We start from the raw sequence: 14,861 nt of genomic DNA on the forward strand, positions 1-14,861 counted from the left end.
GCTGCATAGAAAGCCAGAAGGTTGTACACTAAAAATATTTGAACCCAAAACCGAAAACGCGCGGCGCGGCAACAAAGGGAAGCGATGCGGCAAATGTGGTGCCGCCTCCACCACGCGCGCTCGCGCATACTTTTGCTTGTTTTCGTTTTGCTCACGCCGTTGATTCAGTATGTACCATTCCACTCCAAGAAGAGTGTTTTCTCAAGGATCATTCGAGCAATACGGAAACATTTTCTTATTTGAAATGTACGTCGACGCATTTGAAAAGACCTGTGCGAACAAGAGTGTATATGAATATATAAAAAAAAGTTATTTTCATGGGCAGTCGCAACTTTTTAGAGATGTCTTGGCATTTGTTCGACCGACGCGCCTATCTTCGCCAGGATCCAAGATTCCCAATCTTGCTCAATCCAAGTCCCCAATTGTTCCACCTTGGAGCGATAATATGCTGTCGAGGAAAAGTGAACTGCAATACTACTTGCGTCGCGAATCTAAGTGAAATCGGCGAGCTGCACGGGAAAACTCGCCCCCCTCTTTTTGCCGGAGAGATGTGAAGAACGGCTCAGTCGGCTCGCTTGTGCCCCTCTCCCCATCCTTGCTCCTTGCTGCGCTGCACACCTCAGCTGTTGGCGTGACAAAACTGTGGCCAATTCTGCCGCGCTGCTACGGTAGCGCTGTTGCGGCTGCCGCGTCCGCTCGCTCCTACAAGAGCAATGCAGCCACTTCGAGAGTCTCCTCTGAATGACGCATGGCAGTGCAAGGCACCACCTGATTTAGAAAAGGCCGAACTTACACGGTCGGCGAACTCCTCATTTGCTGCGTGATCGGGGGTCGATTTCAGTGGTTTAGTGATTGTTAAGATTAATATTTTGATAAGTCAGTCAAGTTTGTTGTGTGGAAGGTTGGACAGCTGGAGATTTGTCTGCAGCAAGGAGCACCTGGTGTCTCGGACGTAGACGACATGCTTTACCGGTGGTGGTGCCAGCAGTACGACCACTAGCCTGGAGTCTTTAAACTGCCTAATGCAGTGGTAAGCACACAAATGAACGCCTGTACACATTCCAAAAAAAAAAAAAAAATCTTGGACGTAGTTATTGCGTTTAAGGGGCCTGCATTCTTCAGCGGAGCTTTCGCCTTACGTGCTCCGAGCTACGATGTACTAGCATGCCAACGTACAAAACCTTGTTTCTGATGTCGCTCGTACTACATTTGGCACTATACTTTTCTTAAAACACCCTAAATATCATGCAGGTATGTCAATAAGCAATAACACAAATTCGGCTGTGCGCGATGAATTTTTCCCGCTCAACTACTAGAACGGAGATACCTGTACTACGAAAAATTTTGCCGGTCCCACAGATTTCGTTGTAAAGGCGTTGGACTGTACTACATGTTAACGATTATTTTTGACTAAGTGTAAAAACGATAATTCGTGACAAACTAAAATGCACTGGAAGCTTTATGTCCAGTGCGAGCTCTGTACCTTCGATGAGACTTGAGCGTGTGCAGTCAGCATGATCAAAGGCAACAAGTACAGTCGAATCTCGGTAATTCAAACTTTGCTTTATTCAAACATATTTTTGGTCCCCCTCAAGTTTGAATTAATGAGATTAGACTGTATGGTGCCGCAGGCAGAGCTTCTAGCAAATTCTAAACCCGTTGACTACAATAGTGATGAAGACTACATGCTAGCCAAACTTACAAAGCAAAACACAATTGGCCCAAACACACGATTTGCAGTTATATTTGTTTTTCACACTCGGAAGAAAGGCTACCCCCCAAACCATAAATGTGATGAATGTATGTATGTGCAGCCCAACTTAGGTGGCACAACAAAATGAAAAGAAGCCCCATTATCAAGCTCGAGCGAACTTCATAGTGTGCTGGACGTAAAAGATGCACAATTTTATATGATGGATGCATTAAGTGTAACAGAACATTCTTTATAGTACTTCGTTTGTTTGCTTTTCACCTTACATCAATTGATGCTACGAGTAGTTGGGTCAGTCAAGCAGTGCCGAAAGTGCACAACTGAAGTACAGAAGTGCTCTTTATCTTTCTGTGTGGATGTTATCACAACCAAACTACCGTAATGAAGTGCAGTGATTATGCCATGACCTTGCACTTTTAGTATGTGGTGTGCCCGCTTGTATGTCTTCTAGCCATTGACTGTGCTTTGATTCGTAGCAAAACAAGGTATGGCAGTACCAAGGCTAGCACTGTAGCAAAGTTAGCGGCAAAGCTAGTGGCACCACCTCCTTGAAGAGCTTAGGATGCAAATACTTACGAGTACAATCCATGCACTCCGCCCTCAGCCTGAGCAGAGACAGATCTCTTCTCAAACTTGATGTCGCCCGAGTACATGTTTGCCCTGCACGAAACGAGAGCGCACACAGATTAACAGAAACCCCCCCGTTAACACTCTGCTCGACAGATCAACATATGTAGAGCAGCTCGAGAAATGTAGAGGAGCAACAAACAACCAACTTCACGAGGCTTCAAAATCCAACCTCTAAGGCTTCACAGAAGGAACACTCTTTCCATCCAGTCTTTCGGAAGCAGTCGAACATTACTCAACCACGGCATAATTATTCTACAGCTAAATGACAAATGGGAAACATTTGCAATACAATCAACATACCGGCCAAGTTTGAAGAAACTGAATCCGGGAGATTTTCTAAGCCAGAAGGAAGGGGGGGGGGCATTTTTCTTTTCTTAAATTTTGACAATGAGTTTACATGAAGACAACTTCATTACATTTGTATTGCACTGCTCATGCTAGCGAGATAAATCTGGGACTTGCTATCATTGCTGTTTGTTGCGAGGGTAAAAACTTCTTGTTTACTAAAGAGGTCATGAAATGAATTTCGGGCTGGGATAAATGCATTTAGATTGGGATTTCACTAATTACAAAACGGGCCAAACGAAAAAGGGTAGGAAGTCAAAAGCCTGTTTTTTGGTAGAAATTGAGAAAATGAAGCGTGGACGAGTTCAAACCTCCTTTCCTTCGAAAACTCTCTCCACTTTTTTCACTCCGATACATCTGCAGTACCCAAACCACGCCAGCTGGCCCAAGCTCACGCACTGGACAGAAGAGCCGAGTCGCTATACTATGTCGCTATACTCCGTTCACCCCTAAGCCGACAGGGCGGTTGGAGCTATGCGCTTGCCAGACCGATCAGCCGCCTCCCTTTCAGATAAGTGTTGCTGGCCCAACAAGCACGTAGCTTCCACAGCACTGTCAGCTTAGAGGTTAGCAAAAGATAGTTGCGTGCAGTACTGCGGAAGCCACGGGCGCAAGAGGGGGGCAAGGAACTTTCAAAGGAGGGTCAGAGCAAGAGGACAGTCCCTCCTTTCCCTCCTCTTGAACTGCTAGCGGTATACTCTCGCCCCAATACCCTTGGTAAGGCTACGCGATTTGCGAGTTGAGTAGGAAAGCTAAGAAGGAACAAGTTGAAAAATAATTTCATAACCTCTTTAAGTGTCGGGAGGAGAGGGGGTCTAACTTGAGTTTTTGGGCGATTCTCCTGTCAACCGTACGAAATGATCAAAATTCAGGAGCCTCCCTGGTGATATGGGAGACTTGGCAGTTATGAATCAGTATTTCTACTTTATCAGTATCTTTTAACTCTGAATTTTCAATCTTTCAAGACTAAAGTCAAAATGGCCATCGTTGAAGAAGAATGTCATACGGGCTCTTAGAGACAGAGCTGCACTCATTCACCTAATTCTTCTCTCCAATACTAAACCTTGAAAACTCCTACCATTTTCAAGGAGACGAGCTAAGAATAATAAGGTGGCAAATAAAAATTTCAATGCCACGGGCAAAGAAGCAAGAGGAGGCACCCACTTGAGCACATCCAAGCTACGAGCACCGATGTCCTGGCAGCCGTATTTGATGCCCGTGATCAGGTATGGCACGTAGCGGTGAATCGAGCCTTTGTCGACGATGGTGCCCGAAACACCCTGGGCCACCCGAACCTTGTCTTGGTCACTGAAGGAAGAAGAAACACTTCCGTTAGCTACTTCCCGAGACAATGGGATCCATTTGCAACTTCAGCAAATTCAAATTAAAGGATTTTATAATAAATCGAGTCAGTCCTGCATGTAACAAATTTTCGTCAATTTTTGCGAGTCGCGAAATGCGTTAAAAAAAAATTGGTTTTGCAAGTCACGAGTTTCTATCAGTGGTGTTTAAAAATTTTGCTTTTGAAATTTAGCTCCCGGTGCAAAACGTTTTGCAAGGTCTTGAACACAACAAAAAGGTATTTATAGTACATTGGGGCTTGAAGTCCGCTTGCTCAAAGCAATTGGCACGAAACAAGCACATTAAAGAACAGAGTCTACGCGGTTACGAGTCTTATACACTGGCATCCTACACTCTTCCAATGAGAACAAGACCGTCCAGCAGAGAGTCTTAAATGCTACATATGAGCAAGTTGCCTCAGAACTGCAATTAATAAGGAACGGCCATGAGCCAACACTGGTCGGGAATGCGTAGCCAACAGGAACAGCAGCGACCTAAAACATTCAGAGTTCCGTCCCCGAAAAGCGAGAGAGTCGCAGTCACAGAGTTCAAGTACCGTAAAATGCCGTGTGTGCACCTTTGTCGCGACAAGCACCCACCCCCACCTTGAAAACGTTTTAAATATAAGCAAAGGACACATCAAGTGCCTGTCCCGGCAAACTTCTGAGACTACAGAGCTAACGGAGGGGATCCTCCCCTTTGGCTCCGAGAGAAAGAGCACCAGCACAAAGCACGCTTGGCGCAGGCGACGCGGCCGCTCTAAAAATGAGGGGTTCCGCTCCCGTACTGTCCCGTTGAACCAAACCAGGGCCTTTCTCGCTAAGTGCCCCTTTTTACTCCCCCGATTTCCGAGCTAACAAGCGCCCATCCCCATTTTTTCTTGATCATCTCCCGAGTTTTAGGTGGGCGCTTGCTCGGTATTTTATGCTAGGAATGCAACAAACCAAATGGGAAAAGAAGAAAGCGGGAAGCAAGAAAGATAGAGAGGAAATGCACAAAGATAGAAGCCCCCGGTACTACACCCTTACCTCTGGTAGTAGCGGTTCAGGCTGCCGCCGCCCTCGGTGCTTTGCATGGCGTCGAGGGAGCCCATACCGCGGTACTTCTTGAGACGAACGCCGTTGGAGAAGAAGTATTCGCCCGGAGATTCGGTCGTGCCCGCAAGCATCGAGCCCATCATCACTGCAACGCAAAGTGCACGTAAGAAACGGATGCCCTCGCTTTTCAGGGGAAGCAGATCTTAGCAGGGCAACCTTCTTAATCTTTGGGTCTGGAAGTTTTCTTTGCAGTGACACTTTACTTGGGTGAGTGGGAAAAGTCAACGACACTAGATATTGTGGCAACAAGAAAATAAAGTACATAGTAATTGCTATTTACAGATTTTAAAAATGGCTCTCTATTTTGTTTATGTTAACGTCAGCAGTGATCCTCAGTTCTTTCCTAACCTGTCTGTCCCAGTGATGGAAGTGTCGACATTACAGCTCCACGAAAATTACAGGTCTCTAGGTTGGATAAGCAACGCTGCACTTCCCCAGCCTGCCTTTTCCCAAATGAAAAGAAATTGATCAATTGAATTGCAATTTTTAAGACAACCTTTTCAAAACTTCCTTGTGCCATACAGCCCTTACTTATTTCTTTACCATAGTCCTACAAACATGATGTCACTAATATTTTACTAATTCACCGATAGGGTTTATGGAGTTTTATTTTTGCTAAGATGCCACTTGACAAATTGGTGCTTACTTCCCCGAGAACAAATTAACATTTACCAGTACATATTCTGTATGGGCACTAGATGAGCAAAAAAAGCAAGCAAAATAAAACTTTAAAAAAAGAAAGTTCAAAAGAAAAAAAACAGGTGTCGAAAATGGACTGCATCATTTAATATGCATTCGAAAAACAATACAACGTCAATGTCTCGTCGAGCCTTTGTGAATGCGTGCATGTAGAACGGCCGACAGTTTTAACGACTCTACAAAAGATAAAAAACAAACTTGAGAGGCCTAGCCATCAAATTTGCTTTCCGGGGAAGACCGTGCACGGCCCCACAAGCTCACCCGTAGAGGCTCCCAGTGCCAAAGCCTTGATGATGTGACCGACGGAACTCACTCCGCCGTCGGCGACGCACGGCACTCCGAACCGCCTGGCGTACTCCGCCACCTTGTACACGGCAGTTGCCTGGGGCCGCCCGCACGCCATCACTGCACCGACAACAAAGAAGTCAAAAGTCAAATTTAGGGGTTTTACGTGCCAAACCAGCGACGGGCATCTAGCACGCCCCAGCGGAGGACTGAGGATTAATTTGGACCATCTGGGGATCTTTTGACGCGCAACCGAAAGCTCGGTTACGCGGCGCCTCCTCCGCAATAAGCCTCAGTCAGATTGCGGACACCTCGGCCGGGATTCGAACCCGCCACATGGGGATCCGTAGGCCAGCGCTCTCGCCTCTCCCCGGCCACGCCACCTTTGCAGCTCGGAAAATGTTCCGAGTGGTTTGCAGACATTGCAAAACTAACAACCTGGGGTGCAGTGGCGATTGCCTTGTAATCACTCTGTAGAAAGTGAGAATTTATATGACACCCTTGACTAAAAGAGTCAAATCTGACCCCAAAAAGTTAAATAGCCGTTTGGCATCTTGGTTTGACAAAGATTTAATTGTCACAAATGCCAAGAGTTCGGCCTAAATGCATTTTATTAGGGTTTCTGTTTTCCGGCAGTCATATTTTTAACCCACTTACGTAGCAACACAATTCCAGCGGTTAGAAAAGGTCAAAGACTCTCACGAAAAAGTGAACAGTTCCAAACAATTGAAAGTGCAACCGAAAGTGCACAGACCATAACAAATGTAAACTCTCTTTCATGTTGGCTGCATCAATCTTTCTGCCAATGTATCCTCAGAAAGGTAACACTATATACTTTGAATTCTTTCTTCCTTCAGAACTCTACATTCCGGGTACATCTTCAGACACCAAATATAAATGCCAAACACTTGACCGGATGTTTGCTGCCTGTCCTTTCTCATAGATTTGTAAAAAATATGGCACACACGGCTTGTCGGTAGTTTCCCATAAACGCCGGAAACCAGAAAGAATAGTTACATGGAGCCCGCTGAGTCGTTAAGCCAACGACAGACTGCCTACCTTCCTGAGTGATGCAGATAGAGCCGGAGCCCATGCCGACTCGAAGTCCATCCACGCCGGCTTCGATCAGGTTCTTGGCCTGTGCGGTGGTCACAACTGGGCAGAAAATGCAGGGACATACATGTTCAACGGGGCTCAGAAGAACAATTTATACCAGAAATAGAAAGCCACTCACCGTTCCCACCGATAACCTGGAGGCCTGGGTATTTGCTCTTGATGTACTTGACCATCTCAATCTGGTACACAGAGTTTCCCTGGGAGGAGTCCTGCGCAGGAGATTGATGCAGGATTGGCGTCCCGCTAACGAGCTATGGCTGCAGCTCGCACTCGTTAATCGGACATTCCTACTTCATGATCACACTTTTGGGGCACAGGCATCGGCCCACTAAGATGAGTTTGTGAACATGATCTTGGCAAGCGCACATTTTTCTCTCGTTGATAAGACTCCCTAGCAAGATTTAAGAAATAAAAATTGAAGAAAAGGGTATAGTATAAATCAGATTTATTTCAACCAGATTATTATTTAAATCACTTCCGGTAAAAAAGAGTGATTTATGTCATAGATGTTTCTAAAAATGACTGCCTGATATAAATCTTTCTTGCTTGGTCATTCTCTCCTTTAAATAAGAAAGAAATTACCACAAAATCATATAGAAAGATAGGCAAAGATACATAGACAATATTTGGGGATTGTCTCGAGGAAAAGTGTTTGATTTAAATCATAATAGTACCGTAAAATACCGAGCAAGCGCCCACTAAAAATTTTAAGATAATCGCAAAAAAAAAAAAAACGGGGGGGGGGGGGGGGGGGGGGGGGACTAGTCTAGTCATTAATTTTACATATAAATGTACTCTGTGTATTTTCTCGGGTCTTAGCAATTTGGGAATGGGCGCCACCGGTTCAAAATACAAACGTTATTATCATTAGCAGGATTGTTGATTATGTGCCAACTCATTTCTGAATGCAAAAAGCACATTTAAATTTTTGTTTCAGTATGCCTTCAAACGTGTCAAGTGCAGTTGGAAGAGCGGAAGTTTCGTAACTGTGAAAACAAAGCCTTTGCTGTCGAGCCGTAGTCCTCACCAGAACGACGACGTCGACCCCCGCCTGGACGAGGAGCTCGAGCCGGGGCTTGTCGGCTTCCCGGGTGCCAATGGCGGCGCCCACAATGAGCTGCTTGTTCTCGTCCTTGGAGGCCAGGGGGTAGCTGCGGCTCTTCTTCAGGTCCGTGCGCGCAATCAGCGACACCAGCTCCCCTCCCTCGTTGACCAGCGGGAGCTTGCCTGCACGACCGAAGGAAGGAACAACTCTGTTTTGCTGGCTTTCTCGGAATCGCAAATTGCTTGGCGTTAGACTATGCGGCGAACGAGCGTTCCAAAATGCATCTTTGGTGCGTTGGCTAGGAAGGAGGAGCATGCCGATTGAGCGTCGACGTAGAGAATGTGCAGGGAACGCGCGATGACGAGGCGGCTAAATGTGCAGGGCTGTCATTGGTCGAGGCCGGGGGGAAACAAAAGCATGGGGTGCACAAGAAACAGCCGAACTTGCACGCCGTATTGACACCGTTTTTATGATAATACGCGGCATAATTTATGACTTTGACATCGTATACTACCTACAATGGTACTCATGTCCTGTCCATTGGACAAAGATGTCAAAATGAGGCGACACACTTGTGTCGATCCCGTTACACAAATGCAAAGTTGGGAGGAAACATTGTCCGATACATTTCTTTAGCGGAATACACAGATATGAATGGTATAGTGATTCGACCGAAGAATTTTATAACATTATTGGAATCAGTCAACACGTATGTCAGCGGTGGCCGGGTGCTGACTTTTCGTTAATTGGAAATGCGACGTTGGTTTATGAAGGAATAAAATAATGGTGATTTTCTAGAGTTAACTTTGATTACATAAGAAGATCTCTTTCGCGTCCGTTATGTGGTGTGCATCGGTTCGTTCTCCGGATCGGGAGCGTGTGCTTTCCCACGGACCGAGAAAGGGGAGTTTAGTCAAACTCTATCCTCGCTCACTCGCGAAGCGAACCGTCATGTGTTGAGGATATACATCACACCTGTTATGTGAAATCGACGTGCAGGCCAATGCTAGAAAAACAATCTGGGTCAGCTAACACAAAATACAGTTAAACCTCGATGTAACAAAGTCGGTAAAAATCGCAATTTACTTCGTTACATTGAAATTTCGCTAAATCGAAATTTGGCTTTAGCATGCAAAAAACTAATTCCGAAACATTTTACGGGTATGAAAACTCACCGAAAATGACATTTATTTAGGGGCAAAGTAGTCCGCGAGTTTTGCTTGCGCCTTGTCCGACAGTAGCAGCGGCGTCATACGGCGCTCGAGCGGCCAGAGCGCTTGCACGGCCTCTTGCTGCCCATGCGACGCCGCGCACCTCCTCAGTAAGTCCATTGTGTCGAGCACTTCCCGAGTGCTTGTGATCTCGGCAGTTTCTTCAGGATGGCGTCCAAAACGTTTGCTTTTTCATCCAAAGAAAGAACTTTACGTTTCCCTATGGCAGCAAGCACGTGAGTGAACCGCCCAGTTGAAAAATAGAGCTGTTTAGTTTAGGCGGTGCCAATGTTTCCAACCTACACAGCACTCTTGCCCGCACAGTTTACTCAGCTTACTTGCCCCCTTGCGCCCACAGTGTGCTTGCGCCTTTGCTTTACATCACGCTCGCAAGACGATAATCCAAGCGATAATCGTTCTTCTCGGTCTTCTCCTAGATGGCACTGCCCGTGCGGTCGCGCCATCACGTCGCTACCCGGCTACCCCGCTGAAGTTGGCTCCCGCGCTACTTGCAGTACAGTGGACTATGATGATCAGTGAATGTCAGTGGTGATGCTGTTATGCCGTGTTAACTTTTTGCTCGGCATTTTCTGCCCAGCCCCGCGGAATCCGCTTTGCCGCATGCCTCGCCGGCGCTACCGGCGCTGCATCCTCGGGCAGCCTAGGAACGTTGGAAGGCCTGTCCCCGTAAAGTAACCTATCAAGCGCTCGCGTTTGCGCATAATTTTTTTTTTTAACCACAATTTTTTTGCGAAGTTGTTGTTTAGAGTCTTTATTTATTGCCTCCTATGGCAATGGCGCTTCGTTATATTGAAATAGCAGCAAAATAGATTTCGTTATATAGAGACTAAAAATACATGGGGTCTATGGGCAAGAAATCATGAAAAATAAAATACTTCGTTAAATCGAGGATTTTGTTACATTGAAGTTCGTTATATCGAGGTTCGACTGTATTGGTACTGAGCGACAAAATTCAAATATGTGCAAGAACCTTGTCCAAATCTATTTTTAATCAGTGGCGCTAAAACAAAAAGGGGTGGGGGAAGGTGACCCCACCCCTCTAACTTTTCAGATATCACCGATTGAAAATATGTAGTGTAAAGAACTGGCTGCGGGCAATGCAAGACACTGATACGTGGTTATTTTGGGTGACTAGCTTCGGCAAAAGACCTACTATAAACTCCTCCCGCTGCAGCAATAACAGTCATAGGCAGTTTGTTTTAAGCAAATAAAGTGATTATCACAATCAGAAATATCAGAATCCCTTTAAGTGAAACTAAAAAGCAACAGTTCCTGGGATGAGATGACCAAGATGGCAATCATTCACCGTTTCCATGGACACTGAAGAAGAAAGCATGCTACCACAGAAAGCTAATAATTGGTGTACCCTTTTTGCTCTTCTGAAGCAGGGAGTTTGCCTCGGACAAGGTGACCTTCGATGAAGCGACAGTCAAGTCCTTCAGCGATGTCATCACCTGCATTGTAAAAACAAATAAAAGAAATTTACTGTTGCGATGTCACATCTTTTCATGCATTGAACAGTAGGAAGCTACAATCAATCAAATGTTAATTTAAATGGATTTTACATGCAGTCAAACAGCTGTTGCTGCATACACACCTTTTGGACAAAAACGATACTGAAGCACACAAGACAGGCCCATTAAACCCTCATATCATTTATGTTAGACCATTTTTGCAGGCTCAACAAAAATTCGGTAAATCGTGGTTTTCAGGAATATTTCCCAGGCTCGAAATTTCGCGAATCGGGGTAGTATGCTATGTACTCGGAATTTCCAAGAAAAGTGTGAGAACCGTGTTTTTCGACCCGGGTAAATAAACTATGCATCATAGAAAGCTCGAACTCCATGAGAACGTGATGCTGTCGGTTGGGATAGAACTCAAGACTAAGAACACGCCGTTACTTTGATAAAAAGACGAGCCTACAAAGCTCCTGGGTATCAATTTCGTTAACGCATGTTACACTATGTGTAAGATGCACAAGGCCGTTTCCCACTTGAAATTTCTGCAGGCAAGCCTTATTACCGCTGCCTAAAGGACACATTTGCTTAGTCTTTCTTCCCTCATTCTTTGATATTAGCCAAACACGTACAGATTGCAGAGGAGATTTCACTGACAATTAACACACTGACCCAACAAGGATAAATTGAAGCATAACCATAACACATGTCAAAAAAAGGAAAAAACCACCCTACCCCTTTTGTACATTCATTGTAACATTAAAGAAATGCTGACAACCTGCAGAGCATTGCACACAAAATTAGTACAATGGACAAACACAGGAAGGAGTAGACAGGACAGAGCACTTCTCTCTGTGTTCGTCCACTGCGCTAATTTTGTGTACTATGTTTAACCAACTAGGCCATCAAATGGACCTTTTGGCGAATATGTGCTGCCACCTAGACACGCGACTGGGTTCGAGGCTAAGTGGCAAGAAAACAATGCGCGCGCAAGGCCTCTCCCACCCGTTCCACACCCAAAACGTTGGCTACATCCTTTTCACCCATTGAGCCGCTGTGACCTAGATACGGCTCCCCCAAACTCGCCTTTGCCCCCATCGTGAGTCATCTTCCGCCCCAAAGTCGACACAACGAAACCATCTTCCTGCTCTGCTCGGCCAGAAGGAAGAGAGAGAGGGTACTGGAATCATTTACTCTCAAACCGATGTTTCTACAAAAGGTCCATTACTTCGTTGCAGAGCATCTGCTGCCAGGCCACCTGTGCCAACTTTCACAATTTTTAATGCATGCATGCATGGCATTATCATGCTGCACAGGCAGCATGATAATGCCATGCAGGTTGTCGGCATTTGTTTAATGATGTTACAATAAATGTACAGGAAGGATATGGTGTTTATTTTTTTTATGGCATGTATCAGGGATGGGCAGTATTGCAAATACAAGTATTTGAAATACCGTATTTAAAATACTTTTGTGTATTTTGCATTTGTATTTAATTACAAATTGGGTAATATATTTGACGTGCATATTTAAATACTAAAACGTGGGTATTTCAAATACAATCGTAATTAAATACAATTTTGTGGGCAAAAATACATCCCTCAAATTTATTGTCACTGTCCAGAGCAGGAAGAAAACTACGTTCTGCATCGAATGCAGTGTCTCTCAATCAAGCACAAGCGTTTAGTGACTTTGTGATTACGATGCTAGTCCAGGGCAAGAATGGTGACGAAATCGACGTTCACAGGCAGACTGGCTAAATAAGTGCCTGTAACAACTTGTGATGCTTTCCAGTCTGATTTCCATCCATATTTTTGCCTGCGACATTCTAAATGTGCGGGTTGTCCAGATTTTCGTAACTGGTGAGAGTTGCAACAATAAAAAATTCTCTAGCTAGTGCTGCGCGTCTTGGTCGTCTCGGTTATTTGTTGGTCTATACCAAAATCTAATGACAAAAAAAGCTGCTTGAAGCTCTGCACTTTTTTCACCTATTACGTCCAAGCTGATTACATTTTTTACGATTATATTTCTATTACGTTACTAGAGCCTCGCACACCAACTCCCGAGTGTGCGATGCAAAATGTAAAATGAGATACCCAGAAACCCATTGCAGGTGCCCAGAAGTCGCTGACGAAAATTTTGAGGAATGTATTTGGAAAAGTATTTGGAGGAGACCAAATACATTTGGTTGTATTTGTATCTTGTACTTAAATGCTTTTTGGAAATGTAATTAGATTTGTAACTAAATAAATTTTTGACGAAGTATTTTGAATTTGCATTTCGATACGTATTTGCATGTATTTTGCCCATCCCTGGTATGTATTATGGTCATGCTTGATCGCACTAAATTCTTGGAGCGGACTACCTCTCGACGTCATTCTAAGAAACAGGAATTCGGACAAAAAAAAAAAAAAAAACGGGGGCAGACCACTTTTTGGAAGATTACAAAAACAATCTTTGAAAGTATGTACAGCGATCAACTGAATCGAGCCAATCGCAGGAGACACGTACCTCTGAGAGTAGTCTGTTGTGGTCTTCGATGGGGATAAAGTCGATGTCCCTTGAGGTCACCATGCCCACCAGCTTTCCGCCCAGCTTCCCATTCTCGGTGATGGGCACACCGGCAAAGCCGTGCTTCCTCTTCACCTCAAACACGTCGGCCACACAGTTGTTGGGGCTGAGCACTACGGGGTCGTGGATGAACCCGTGCTTGTACTTCTGCAGGTGTCAAGGGAGAAGGACGCACACCAAGCGGTGACACACTCATTCTACGATTTCACAGCCGCCGTAATTCAGAGTTTCTCAAATGCGAATGGGTGGTCACTGGATAGATGAAGAGTCATGCGGATTACATTTGGGTACAAACATTTGGGGAGAGAGCATCAACGGACAAACAGGAGTCGTGTCTATCCGCCAGTTTATGTTTTCTTTCTACACGTGTGTATCGTATAAGCAACCCACTCATCCTGACCGATTTTATTATGGGGATTTTGCATTTTCCGAGCTCATGTCTGGGAAAATCCTAAGAGCTTTTTCGAGCAGGTTTCTTCCCCCAAGAATGTTCCAACTACTCGAGAGCTTCCATTGCACTTGAACAATACTCATTTATTTCCTAGTTTTCGCATTCAGTTCATATATTTTCAAGACTTCCAAAGAAAAAGATTCCTCGGGAAGGAAAGCATAAAGGAAACACAGACTTTTGAAGTTCAAAGTTTTTTTTTTTAATTCTTGCAGGCCAAGCTCAGTAGGGAGGCAAAGACAAAAGACATTTTTGCTGGACTAAGGCCTCCACCCCCACCCACACAGTTTGCAGCAGGTACACATAATTACTTAAAAAAAACACACATACACAAAAGAGCAAAGGCCACCGAAACAGTAATTGTAGCTGTTTTGTATGTTTAAGCAACAGGACATAAAGGATTAAACTGTTAATGCCAAGGAATGTTAGAAAGAGCATTCCGAAATTAGTCAAACTGCCACACCATATTTTTGCTCGTTTTTTTATTCAACTCCGATGGATGAAGACAGCATGCAGATTAGGGCCTCTAAACTCGTCAAATACAAAGTTTGGGCTCAAGTTGACGGAGCGCACCGATTGGCTTATCACAACGACGACTTTGCGCTTTTATCGCCGACAGCGCGAGCTTTCGACTCCAACTTTGTTTCACGAGTGTAGAGCCCTAGAGGCATAAAAGAAGAAAACATAGCCCTACATGCTATTATTCCGCCTCAGCCAAATCAACCTCGAGAATGGCATTCTACACATATCTTCATTGTTCTCAACAAGCAACTAAGCAATTTGTAAAAAATTAACAGAAGCTCCGACACTTTGCCCATTTGATTAATGGCTGCCCCCTCCTCTCCCCCCACCCCCTCCAAAAAAAAAAAAAAAAATCTTTCCTT

General features: G+C 44.8%; 1 protein-coding gene across 1 annotated transcript in view; it reads right to left on the reverse strand.

The window, feature by feature from the left end:
* Positions 1-14,861, reverse strand: part of LOC8024599 (inosine-5'-monophosphate dehydrogenase 1) — a 28,284-nt gene that overhangs the window by 1,542 nt on the left and 11,881 nt on the right. The window contains exons 7-15 of the mRNA XM_029980674.4: positions 13,470-13,676; positions 10,868-10,955; positions 8,252-8,451; positions 7,343-7,433; positions 7,168-7,263; positions 6,085-6,228; positions 5,056-5,209; positions 3,851-3,994; positions 2,288-2,371 (exon numbers count right to left, since the gene is read on the reverse strand). Coding sequence (XP_029836534.1) covers positions 2,288-2,371; positions 3,851-3,994; positions 5,056-5,209; positions 6,085-6,228; positions 7,168-7,263; positions 7,343-7,433; positions 8,252-8,451; positions 10,868-10,955; positions 13,470-13,676 — 1,208 coding nt within the window. The remainder of the gene's footprint in view (positions 1-2,287; positions 2,372-3,850; positions 3,995-5,055; positions 5,210-6,084; positions 6,229-7,167; positions 7,264-7,342; positions 7,434-8,251; positions 8,452-10,867; positions 10,956-13,469; positions 13,677-14,861) is intronic.

Source organism: Ixodes scapularis, unplaced genomic scaffold, assembly GCF_016920785.2.
Source record: "Ixodes scapularis isolate PalLabHiFi unplaced genomic scaffold, ASM1692078v2 PGA_scaffold2__306_contigs__length_199485367, whole genome shotgun sequence".
NCBI lineage: Eukaryota > Metazoa > Arthropoda > Arachnida > Ixodida > Ixodidae > Ixodes > Ixodes scapularis.